At 35.2% G+C, this 13,995-nt stretch overlaps 1 protein-coding gene across 1 annotated transcript in view; it reads right to left on the minus strand.

Moving 5' to 3' along the window:
* The window catches only part of LOC134650477 (uncharacterized), a 50,191-nt gene that overhangs the window by 17,950 nt on the left and 18,246 nt on the right, over nt 1–13,995 (minus strand). Inside the window, exons 2-3 of the mRNA XM_063505430.1 lie at nt 7,094–7,286; nt 4,057–4,273 (exon numbers count right to left, since the gene is read on the minus strand). Of these exons, the coding sequence (XP_063361500.1) occupies nt 4,057–4,273; nt 7,094–7,286 (410 nt within the window). The remainder of the gene's footprint in view (nt 1–4,056; nt 4,274–7,093; nt 7,287–13,995) is intronic.

Consider the following 13,995-nt stretch of genomic DNA (forward strand, 5'->3'; position numbering starts at 1 on the left):
TTCTAATAGAGTCCGACGGCTAATCCTATTGTCTATTGTTAAGTAAAACCACTCGTGCCACAACCACCTGCATAAAAAATCGTTCGTTCACTTTACCCAGGTAATTAAATTACAACTATTACGGAAATTGCAATAAGATTCAAAATGGACTAATGGATAAATATTTTGTTAGGATGTGTGTGGTCAGTAACCGGAATACTGAGTGCCGGCGAGTCGAACGCTACAGAACCAGTCTAAAATGTGTCATCGAGATGCGTAACAAAGGCGCGTTATCGGAGAGCGCACCTACACGGTTTTTTGAGCGTCGGACTAGCCCGCGCTCAGGTGCCAAATAGAATAATTAAGACCCTTTTTTGCAGGTAAGTAGCACGTGCGGTTTTACTTAACAATAGACAATAGGATTAGCCGACGGGCTCTACTAGAAAGCTACAAACTATACTAAAGATTACAGCCGCTTTGTTAAAGATATTAAGCACAGACGCCTTAGTATGAGAATAATGCTGACGTTAGATATTTTACGGCAAAGGGTTTAAAGGGGTAAAATAACGATTAATATTTGAGTAGAAAAGAAATGGAGGGAGCCTAGCTAAAAGCCACTGATCTTAATACATATATGTATAAGTGAATAGACAACTATTTAGGTTTAGATCCCTTTCATGCTCGACTTCTTTACAAAGCCATTGCACAGACAAGTTAATAAGAAGTCTCGCCGTAAAGCTTTTGTTCGAAGAATAAAAGATTTGCGGGGATTATAAAGAGAAAGAAATCTACTCAATTGGAAATGGGGAAATGACGCGAAAGTGCCGAAGAAATTGGACATCGAATTTCCTTCTGCTGCGGTCTCAACCCGTCTGTTGTTCTGTTCCATTTATTTATGATTTAATCATCAAACATCAACATTTAGTCAGCAAATAGGCCACAAGGGCACTTATACACGTCAACATGGAATTTACATACAAACAAAAAAAAACACATCAACAATTATAGAAAATACATCTAAGCCGCAAATATCAAATCAAACTAAAGTATTACATAGAGATGTATAAAGTCTCTAAATGTCGAATTACTTACAAAAAAAAACTATAATAATAATATTAAAAAAACACTGATACAAAAACTATAGTCTAAAATTATTTAGAGGTGTAAATGTCTCTAAGTGTCATAACTAAAAGATTACAATATAAATAGAGTCTGTTCGGAAAGAGAAGAGTCGTGGAATGTATTGGGCCCCATACATTCCACGACTCTTCTCTTTCCGCACAGACTATATTTAATCAAATTATCCTTAGAGATGTATAGGGTCTCCAAGAGACAAAATCCTGTAATCTTGACAATCTGTATGCTAGTGTATGTAGGTAAATAGCCAGAGCTATGCTGATATTAACGAAGTGTTTTCTATATGAATTTCCTTGCGGAATTTAGTTATTAAAACGTTTGCGTGGGCGCCCGTAAATATATTTGCATGAATGTTGGTATTTTTTTACGTGGATAATTGGATATAGGTATTTTTCATGAAAGTCAACTCACTAAAGTGATTTATTTGGATTTGTGTTCAGTTTTTGATGTTAACAAATCTAACAGAGGAAATATACTTAGAACTGTCTCGAAATGTCTAAGTGAGTGCAATTTTTAACAAGCTTTTATTAGGTCCACCTGTATGTAACTAACTATAGGTATGTAATGGAATCTTGCAAGTTAAATTTGATCCACTTACCGGTTCACGATTGAGCTGAAATTTTGCATACACATGTAAGTCGGGTGACAATGCAATATTATGGTACCATCGAGCTGATCTGATGATGGAGACAGGAGGTGGCCATAGGAACTCTGTGATGAAACAACGCAACCTAATTGTGTTAGGGGTTTTTAGAATTGTCTCGATTAGTATTAGTTGTCTGTCGTAAGAAAAGTACAGTCAGCGATAAAAGCTTGTACCAAAAATGAAATTTTTGCCAAAAACTTATAAACTGCAGCGAATCAGATAAGAGCTCGGTAAATCCTTATGTGAGGTCAAGCCATAAAGGCTAATGTTGCCTGTCTTAGTTAGAAATCCTTATTCCAATAAAATGCTTACCCTAAACTCTGATTCATTACTCAAATACGTTTACGACGTCCTTTAATTAATGATAATCTCAAAAACAAAATATAAACTTGTATTTTATTTTATAGAAAAGATTGCATTTTAATGCTTATAACAAAAAGTAACTCAACTACTACAGAAATCTTAAGCAATTTTATAACTTATAATTATAACAAACAAATGATATACTTTTATTAATACTAAACCAGCGCCGATATTAACTGAATTCCAGTTCAGTTGATTTAGTATTGTCATCTGGCAGCCGGGGGCTCTGATTGCTCGCTTTTATTTATTGTACGTGACAATTTTATAGACAAATGGAAATTGCAACCTTTTTGTTGAACTTGTGTCGTTGCATTTTCTACAATTTTAATTTAAAGCCATTTAATATTATGTTCTGTAAATTAAGTGTATTTAAATACAGGTGAAATATCTTAAATTTAAAAGTGATCCCAGGCTAAATTTCCATCAGAGGACTGAAACGAAGGCAAAGCTACTGAGCGACACTTTTCCTTATTTGTAGGAACAAAGGGACAGTTAATTTATTTGAATTTCTACGGGCTGAGACTTGAAGAGAACACTTGCGTTGTAAGAAGTACCTAAGCAAGATTCCTACATTCCGTAGAAGAAAAACTTCTTCTCCATACATATCCCGACTTATAGGTATCTCAAATAATTATAAAGCCGATAATCAAATAATCTCAGTGAAGACCTCACCAGCATTCTACGGATGAGGATACCTACACTATAAGAGTTAAAAAAAAATTGACATCTAGGTGGCGCAAGCGCGAGCAAGCGTCCGTTCCGTAGCGGTGCGCGGCAACTATAATGGAATTATTTTTATTTGCGTCTTTTGACACATTATGACTGACGTAGGTATATACACCGTGTTTTTATTGAATTCCGTTAACTTCGGGGTATGGTTAAGTACGTTTAAGAGAACTAAATGGTATAGTTATTTTTCAAAAATAAAAATTTTGCGTTGTTGTAACACGGGAATTACATTTAACTCAACCAAACAATTGAAATCTGTGACATATCAATGTCATTTCGAACATCGATCGACCGAGATTGTACCTAAGTTTAGTAGCAAATGTATGAACTCATTCTAAACACTAATCAATATGCAAACCGGCCCTAAGGCAAGTGTACACGCTTGTAGAGGCCTTATAGGAAAAAAATAAATTAGTGATTATTTCTGAAATGGAGTTAATTAGAATATCGGTGTCTTTGAGAAAGTTACTTGATTTAAGCTCAGGAATGCACCCTTGAAATTAACGGAAATCAAAAAAAACACGGTGTAGAGATGTAACTAACCCAACTCGATAGTCACAGCAAGCGATTACGATTGAATGGCACCTAGACTGAGGTATCGAATTGTGACGTTTAATGAATTTTATTTCAGATTTAAATAAAGCTAGAATTATATGGTTAATAAATAATAATAAGAAGATATAATAAATTTAATAATGCTTAGTCATAAATACCTAATAACTATTGTAATATGAATGATTTACATCAAAATTTACCTAAATTTAATAATGTTTAAAAAATTGACGTGTAAAATGTATATTTTATGAATAAAACATTGAATTGAATTGAATTGTTGCGACCTAAAATTAAAAATTTATATCGATTTACTTAGACGACTACCGATTTATAACGGTGGTGTCTGGCCAACCCTAAACCCTAATTTAAAAATCAAAGACATAGAACGTAAACGTTCGCAGTGCAATTGTCTTCCTTTGTAATTTCGATGTGCAAGATATTTTACGTTCTATTGCTGTTGTCAGTGTCATGTGTCAAATGACGCAAATACGAGTGCACAAGGTATACTATGGCTAGACACCAAAATTGTCATGGTGGCATGTATTTGTCTCTTTGGCCACGCCTGATGCCTATGCGCAGAACGCCGTACGGGTCCACGTAGCCATGTAATGCTTCATTGCTGTTTATTTACATTCATAGATACTCACTTTTCGTCATACTCGTGTTTCTCGTCCGGGAACACCTCGACGGGTTTCTCGGGTTCTATGACGCGGTAGCCATGGCTGTCGGCGACGTAGTGCGTGGCGCGCAGCACGCCATCCGGGTCCACATAACCGTAGCAGCCGTACGTGACGCCGTCGGGGCCGCGGTTCTCGTGGTGGAACTGCCCGTTCGGGCCCACGTCGTAACCGAAACCGTATGCGCCTGGAATAAGATAGAATTTATTTATAATTTCTACTTGCAACTAAGCTTGTGGCGGTTGTTGTATAAAGATGGCAGCACACTCTCGATATACCAAAATACCTGTCGAGATCACCGGATAGAATGTGCACTTATAAAGTAAGATCAATGGCGACTAGCCTTTAAAAAAATATATACTCAAGAAATAGGACGCGTGACGCCCTGGTCGAGTGGCCTAGCGGCTATTGAAGAGGTCACTGGAGGCCTTGGTAAATATTTAATTAACTTTACATATAGGTGAGGTGGTTACAAATCGTGGGTTCATCTTGGTTGTGCTGTATAGAGCAGAAAAAATAATTGTAAAAAAAAAAACAATAAAATGACTAAAAATTCGGTCAGGATTATATAAGAATATTTATTTATCTATTTTTTTTTAAATTAATAACCTTTTTCACTTATTACTTATACTTATGCAACATTTATGTCCATCAAGAATGTTGTTTCGTTAATTAGAAATGCTCTACATCTTTTAATTGCTTGTACTTAAAAATAGTTTAAGTTCGTTTCTAGATACTACACTAAAGTACCTATTCGAATTCAATAACCACTCTCAATAAAGGGCGGAAACGAAAGTCCCTACTCTTGATTTTCCCGGACATTTAACGCCCGAGCTCGGGATTTTCGGACGAGTCCACATAAAAGCCACTTTTGATCCTTTAGGACCATGGCAGTAAAACTAGATCTCAAGGTCAAGGATGACAATTTATTTATTTATTGCTTCGCTTTATATTTTTGGTTTTCTTAATCTTTATTGAAACTGCATTTTGAAAAACTAAAGTCTTATGTAATTATTAATTTTGTTGTATTCGTTTTGCGATTTCGGTAGCGTTATAGTATTTCCATAATGTATGAACCTTCTTAAAAAAAAGGTTAAATTTTTTTTTGCTTCGAAGCAGTTTTGCTGCAAAGTATTTTTTTACTATGTAGTTAGTAAGTTACGTAGGTATGTTGATGTTGATGAATCAATTGTTGTTTCATAGTGTGTTTTATTAGTTTAGTGTTTTATTAAGTTGCAGTGCCCTTACAGGGTACATAGCTGATCAGAATTATTATGTAAAGGTACCTATGAAGGCAATGAATGACTGAATACTGAAGAGCAACAGTTGGCAGATTAAATGGCCATAAAGTATTTGTCATAATGTGGTCGTCGTATGTTAAATATCTATTAAGTAATTAGCACAAAAAGCATCAAAACAATTAATTTCTTACCTCATGCAATGTGAACGTGACTACATCGAAATAATTAATGAAGGTTAAGTAAAGTTGGACGACAATTAATTCCGTACACGGCGGGAAGAAGTTGATAACTCGCGGGAAAAAATGGAAGAAATTTGAACCTTATGCAATTTAATTTTAAGTTCAAATTTCTTCAGTAAAATATCTCGAGTTATCAACTTCTTCCCGCCGTGTACCGAATTTATCCCCAGTAGATTGCATTACGTGAGCTAGGCCTCGTTAATGATTCTGGGCCCGATTCTGATTTTGAACTAGACATCTATTAGATGTTTATTAGACATCACTTAGATACGACAACGATATTTTTTAGATCTAACCTGTCAAATTTGACATTTGTGCGATTCTGGAAATACTCTTGAACGATTTCCACAAGATATTATTACCATACCTATTTTAACGTAAAAGTGACATTTGTCGCCCGAATTGAGCTGCAAAAGAGAACTAGTTGAAATTTAAACTACAACGTATCTAGTACATATCGTATCGTTTTCTAGTCTAGAACGGATCTTGTTTTCCGAATACCGCGGAGACCGCTAACAGGGTTTCGTTACGCACGGATATTTTACCCACCGTTTGACAGCTACTAACTATTAAAACGGCTGTAGGAAAGGGACTATCTGTAACGTTTTATTGTAGGTACTGTGCTAGGAGTAAAAATTCTAGGCGATTATTAAATAATTAGATTGATTTGATTATATTATTATACTCTAGGTGTGACTGGAGCCACTGCTTTTGCTCGGTTATCAATATTAGCATGAGAGTTTAAACATCTTTACCCCATTGTAAATCAAATAAGTATTTTTGTCGGATTCAGGAGAACCTATTTGTGCAAGGAGCAATTTGAAAAAATACTAATCGAAGGTGAATCAATATATACGCCTGATAAAAAACCACTGCACATAGAAGTAGGAAAATAATCATACGAACGTTTGTTGGAGGCGATGCGCGATGGTACAGACAAGCTCAAATAGATAGTGGCCTAATGCCTTGCAACACTTATTTATTCACATTCGGCGGTCAATGTTTATTTGATGCTGACTGCAGCTATACATTGTACTTTAGGAAAACTTCTATGGGATAGTTTAAAAGTCTTTCAGTGATTTACGCAATCATCGCACAAGAAGACTGCTCTTCAAATTTGTTTTGTATCAATGATCTGTCATTCCTCTCCTCCTCATCCTTTTTACATCACCAATTTGAAAAATGGCTTTATCCTCCCTGCTAGGCGGGATTAAAGTGGCACTTTTCTTTCCTGCTAGGAGGGATCAAAGTAAAACTTTTCTGTTTCTATTTTATCATTTTTTTACACATATTTTTTATTTTGCTTAAATAATATTTTAAACATCATAACTACCTCATAGGTGATGTGAAAACCAGTAAGTGTCACAAGGTAGCTTCGCTTCGTTTAGGATTGAATGTACGACCCGACCTCGCCGTATGTCATTTTGCTCCCTTGTGACCTACTCGTAATTACTATTTTCGGTCAGTTACTCTCCGAAACTATGTTGTTGTTATCTATTTTTAAATTAATTAAAAAAAGGTGCTTACTAGTATCATAATTGGTTTCATAGTACTGCGTCTTCTCGTCGTCCTCGATGTCGACGACTACCTCGTTGTGGCCCTGGTCGACGGGGCCGTAGTATTGCCGGCCATTCCGCCCGACTGATGCCGACGTTTTCGTACTGTTCGTATTAGTTTCACTTGCAGCTTGCTCGCTAGCTAGTACCAAAGCCAACGATGCCTGTAACAATAAAAATGTAAATAAATAGAAGGTCCACTTTAGAACTTAGATGTAAGAAAAAATTCAATTTAACATGATTTTTTGCTTATTTTATTACTGAAGTAAAAAAATAGCTCATTTGGAAACGTCGCCGCCGATGGCAGGTTTCAAACGTCAGAGTGGTCGCAAGTTAGCAATATTTTATTTTTGCTCAAAATAATGATAATGAATGAGGCTCGGACCGACTTAAGAGGTACCTATCTATAGGTATACATAGACTTAATAAATGAAGGAACATGATAATTGCTTATTTACACGAAAACTGTTTGTTTACATAAACCAATGAATCGAATGAAACACGTGTAACTTAATAGCGTAACATCAACAGTTAAGTGATGAACAAACAAAACAACATCAAGGAAACGTTTTATTCCACGAGCACGAGGCGTTTCATTAAATTGCTACTTTGCTAAATAATAGCGGTAGGCGCTCGAGTTTACGAGTGTGCGCCGTATTTTTATGTGGGATGCCGAGAATCATGGTAAGGGATAATGTCTAATTTGAATAGGCAATTACAAGAATATATTATACAAAGATCTGATTTGGTTTTCACAGCACATTTATAACTCCCGTAAGTATGCCAACCTTACTCTGCGTGGTACAATTACTGTCGGTGGCGACACGAGTACGCTCGATCAAAAATTGCTGGCGGTTAAAAGGTTAAAAGACGAAGCCATCTAGCCACTGTGAAGCGACAAAGAGCACAATAAATTGAATAAAGCGATGAGACTGCCGCTGAACTTCAACCTAACGACATTCAGTTTCGATTTAATAGAAAAGTTGCGAAAAGAAAATATTATTTATCACCCGGCGGACTGGTAACCAGTTGGCCCCTTTAATCAGTGACCCCTTAAGGCTTACTTTTGCATTTCAAAATAAACATATCCGAGACGTTCAAACTCAGCATTAAATGGATTGTTAAAAATTGTCAACAGTCAATATTTCTACCTTATGACCTTACGACCTGATGAGAAACAGTTTGTATAATATATTGATTATATATGCCTCGCTGAGTCGTCAGGATTACTCAACTGCCTTCTTGGGTTGGGCATTTACTCAATCGATGTCTAAATATCATTGTTTAGGAGTGCTTTTATGATGTCATTCTAGACTTTCGAGGTCCTGCGGTTGCTGAAATTTAACTGCTCGTAAAATAAATATAAATGTTTTGTGTAGAAACACTTGTACACTTGTATGCGTGAAAAATTGGATAAACCTTATATCCGGTTTTTATTACTTGGTCCGCGTAGAATACCACCCTAGGGGTCGAATTTCATAAAATCTTTTCTTAATAGAGCTCTAAAAAATTTGAAGAGTATTTGTGACGTTATCTATGAAAACGGAACTTATTGTCGATGGCGCTTACGCCATTATTAACGATGCTCCGATGTAAATACAATGCCGCGCGACACTATGCGGCGTAAGCGCCATCGACAATAAGGTCCCTTTTCATAGATAATGCCCCATTTTAATACTCGTGGAAGTATGTTTCAAATTCCTATATGGTTATATTAATATCTCCAGTGGCAGTTTAGGCTGTGCTTCTCTTAGTTGGTACCTATAGAAGATATTATAGTAAGGATGTATTTTTCTTCGGGTATTTAATCAAACATAAAACCACTTAACTACTTAACTATTTAAGAAAAAGATGCAAGCAAAACTTTTAGATTTGTATGATAATAGTAGTGAGTAGTAATGGTATATTGTTTGTATGGCATAACTCTAGTTAAGTAATGTATTAGGTATAAGTATGTAAGTTAAGTGGGTAGAACACAAAAGGATAGAGAGCGCTTTATCCGCCAACAAACTGTCCTCAGTTTGGCGGAACATAAATATGTAAATACCCTGTAAGTTTTTTTTGCGATAAAAAAAAAACCGAAATAAATGAATCATAAATTGTCGGTTTATTGGTAATGTTTTAGTCTGATAAAGTGTGATAATTACTATGTGTCAATGTGGGAGTGCCATCAAAAACTTCATTTTCCTATGAAGTTTTTAAAGAGCAAAAACTTCCGGTGATTTTGTAATTTTTGTATTTGAAGGCAAATTAAATTATCTTGGAGGTACTTAGTTGATGTTAAGGAATATAAAAAAAAGATATATTATCCTGTTATTCAAGTTACTGGACCGTTCAAGCAAGAAATAAAAAGTTTTCTTATTTTCTTGTTTTGATTTATTTTATATCGCTATAAACCGCTCCCGGCCTCTCTGTAGGTACCTAGCAAAATTGTGGGCATTGATTCTCCATGAACATAGGTCACTTTCAATAAAAATACATAGTAGAGCATAAATCTCTTTATGGCTTAATTATTTAAATACGCATGAATCGGAAAACTAATACAATTTGTGAATTCACATAGTTCACTCTATGTAGGTACCTTATCTACATTATTTGAGACGTGTTAAACATGTTAACTTTACGAATAAGTAAGGGTCGTTTTAAACCTCCTGTGGTTATTGTGTCACCAGCTTTGGAGGTGTCAAGTGGAAAAATATGTTACTGACTTATCGCATTTCACGAGCTAAAAAGAAATTGAGACACAAGACATGCAGGCGAATTATTCTTTTTTCGCGGATAACATCAACTTACGCGTGTGCCACATGCGAAATGGAATAAAAGTATGTCAAATTTACATTGTGTGAGATCCTTGTGTCAGGTTTACTTAAATTATCTTCAGTAGGTATATTTTCTGTTTTGTTTAAATGTGATTGCATCATGTGACTACATTTGCGCTAAGATACCCCGTCACGATGCGTGTTAAGTGTTTAGTCTTCACCAAGGCATTTAGGAAAACTAGTTAGAACTAGTGAAATAGCATATTAACTGAAAACGGGTTTTTATGGTACAGTCGCCATCATTTATATCGGAGCAGCCAAGGTGCTGAAAAATATTCTGAACATGCAAAGTGAAACACGATATTTATGAAAACCTTCGCCGCTGCGATATCATAATACTAATAGCACTGTGTAAATATTAATAAAAATACTATATGCCTGGTTACAGGTACTAAAGGTACTAACAGCCATATTCGAACTTTAAGATACGTCAAATACTAGATATAGAAACGATATGGATTGGGTATGTCAGTGTCAAACAAGTGTCAAAAGTGACGCGTTTGTTTGAAGAAACGTCACTTTTGACACTTGTTTGACACTGACATATCCATTCCATATCGTTTCAATCTCTAGTATTTGACGTATCTTAAAGTTCGAATATGGCCTATGTACCTATACCTATATGGTGTAAGAAATACCTAAAAGAAAAGCGAAATCACAATATCAATTTGTCTAACAATTATGTTTTTATGTTACTTCAATTAGCATTAGATTAAAATATCTGCAGTTGTAGTGCAGTTCAAACGAAATTGAAATGCTGCAGTTGGAATAGACTATAGTCACAAGTGTAACTAGGTATTTTAGGCAGGTAACACGTAACACTGATACAAAATGTTATATTGGACACTCCGTGAAGCATGAAAATTGCAAGACTGTTAAGTACCGCTTGAACCTAGTTCAGAAAATAGACAATCGAGTCTTCGGTTGAGCCATGAATCTAGTATTAAACTGAATTGGGCATGAGTGGTGGGGATAACTGATAGAACGGGATAGTCTTATGTATCTTTCAGTAGGAGTTGCAGGGAAAGCGCTATTATTGTTTGTTCTTGTCACAGTCTCACATTTTTTTTTATTCCCCACCATAAATTAGTATGGATTATGGTGGGCAACAAATAAATTCGACCAATCATAGCGTCGCATTGCGTATGTTTTGTCCCTCACGGAGGCACGCGTAGACCACTTCTATAGGATGCTAACCTTCTATGGGTAGAACGCACGGCAGACTGGGGTACAGTACAGACTGAAGAGGGTTCAACTTTGACATGTGGTCACGTATAGTGAATGTCTTTAGGAAAAATACTGATTTACAGTGTGTATTAGCTTTCGTTTGAATCAATTGTTATCCGGCAATATATATATGAGTAGAAAGGCCCTTTAATAAGTTACAGTATGAACATAATACAGTTTTTTTCCTACCTATTGCTATATAAAATCATGTATATAGGTACAATATTATTTATAACATAATCCCATTTCACTTTACTCATCACGTCGCAGAAGTTTTGCGGTTTGGTCCGAGTTAGGAACTATTTCGCTTTGTTAGCCTACAAAAAACCTGTTTTGCTGCTGCTGCAGAGAACTTGTGTAACTTCAGCGAAAGCAACTAAATTAAATAAATGATTTTGATTAGTATTAAATTTGTTTAATTGAATTTATTTCATTCAAATAAAATACATGCTTTTTTCATTTCACGCACAGTCGACCAGAGTATTAATACTATTTCTAATTAATTTATGTGCAATTTACAAAAAAGTTCCACTTAGTTGAATATTCTTAAATCAATTAAGTTCTATCTGTTTTTAATTGGACAAAAGTTCAGTTATCTGAAATCAAAGACCTTTGTCAGAGTATTAAAATGTTTCACGTCGCGTGAGGTCCATATAAATAGCTCTGCATTAGGATGCGATGTGCGTACCTGTCTCGGCGGACTGCTTTGTCATTCGAAAGAAAAACGCACTAAGGATATTGTATGCTGATCCGTTTATCGGACCTTATACAAGCATGCGACTGGGCTGGCCCAAAATGCGGTTAACCCGCCGATCCGCCACACGAACCTCGCATCCACCACATACCACACATCAAAACTATTTACGCTACTGGCCCGTAAACGAGGAAGCATTTGAAAGGATCTTTTATCATTTTTAAACGGCGAATTTCGCTAACAATAATGGTTTGGCACAGAAATCCAAACATTTACATCCAAAGCTTGGTCGCGGAATATATACTAATATTATAAATGCGAAAGTGTGTCTGACTGTCTGTTACCTCTTCACGCTTAAACCGCTTAACCGATTTAGTTAAAATTTGCTATAGAGACAGTTTGAGTCCCGGGAAGGACATAAGGTAGTTTTTATCCCAGAACTCCCAGAAGTCATCCTTTAAGGGGTGAAAACCCCCCTTTTCACCCGAAGTTTGTACGGGGAATCGATAAAAAGCAGATTGGATCAAAAATAAGGTACTTACCTAAATTAAAACTCCACGCGGATGAAGTCGCGGGCAAAAGCTATTGTATATCGCGCGCGCTCCAGTGGACTATGTTAAACTTAAACCTTTCGAGTGAATTTGAATAGGATAGTGAATATTATATAGCTAAGGCTTTATCTGTTGTTGTTTCTATTAGATATTCGGAATATTCGGTACCGTTCGTATTGAACTATTTCAAATGTGAAATATTTATCTTTGTTCCGCCCAAGCATTTATAAGGGAACTTTCCGATTTTGCCCAAGAACACTTTTGTTATGATTTCGGAATGTCAATTAAAAACACTTTTGTTCTAAGCAGAGACCACAAATGTCATTATTGAAGTTATGATATTTATGACTGCGTGGATATTAGATAAATTATCTAAGAATATGACAAATATCACTAAGTTGACTTGTAAGTTGTTTTTTCAAACAGATACAAGTCAAATTTAACATGATGCGAAAGTAAATTATGTCTCATTATTGTATTATCTGACTGCTTGATACAAAGCTCATGATTTTGGAATTATGCGTTCATTAATAGTATTTTATGCAACCGTTGTTTAAGAGGGGTCAAAAAAGGCGAGTGGCGTGAGTAACAATTTGAGGCGAAGCCGAAAATTGTTAATAAAGACGCCACGAGTATTTTTTGACTCAGTTAAACAACGTTGCATACAATACTTTTTCTACGACCAAGCACTTACTTTGAAATGCAATGAAATAATAATAAAAATGGATGATGATGATTGTTTAATTTCCTAATATGATAGGTTGTTCAGTGCGTGTTGTGTGTTCAGTTATTATTTTTGCGCTACGATGCACGGTTTAGGAGATACAGCCCACAGCCCTATATATACCTATATATATATATATATATATATATATTTTTTTTTTAAATATTAATTAGGGGTTTCTTACAGAGGAATGAACATTTTATTATTTTTGCGCTACGACGCACGGTTGAGGAGATACAACCCATAAACATTTTTCTTTATTTTTTTAATTTTTTTTTTGTTTTTCGTGGTTTTTAAATATTACTTACAGGTTTCAAAGGGGAACGAAAATTTGATTATTTTTGCGCTACGACGCAAGGTTTAGGAGATACAGCATTATAAAGTTTTTTTTTTGTTTTTCTTTTTATTTCTTTTTTGTATTTTTTTTTTAATATCAATTAGGAGTTTCTTACAGAGGGATGAACATTTTATTATTTTTGCGCTACGACGCACGGTTTAGAAGATACAACCCATAAACATTTTTCTTTCTTTTTTTTAATTTTTTTTTGTTTTTCGTGTTTTTTAAATATTACTTACGGTATCCAAAGGGGAACGAAAATTTGATTATTTTTGCGCTACGACGCACGGTTTAGGAGATACAGCATTATAAAGTTTTTTTTTGTTTTTTTATTTCTCTTTTGTGTTTTTTTTTAAATATTAATTAGGGGTTTCTTACAGAGGAATGAACATTTTATTATTTTTGCGCTACGACGCACGGTTTAGGAGATACAACCCATAAACATTTTTCTTTCTTTTTTTTTTTTTTAGTTTTTTTGTGTTTTTTAAATATTACTTACGGGTTTCAAAGGGGAACGAAAA

Source organism: Cydia amplana, chromosome 8 (assembly GCF_948474715.1).
Source record: "Cydia amplana chromosome 8, ilCydAmpl1.1, whole genome shotgun sequence".
Taxonomy (NCBI): Eukaryota; Metazoa; Arthropoda; class Insecta; order Lepidoptera; family Tortricidae; genus Cydia; species Cydia amplana.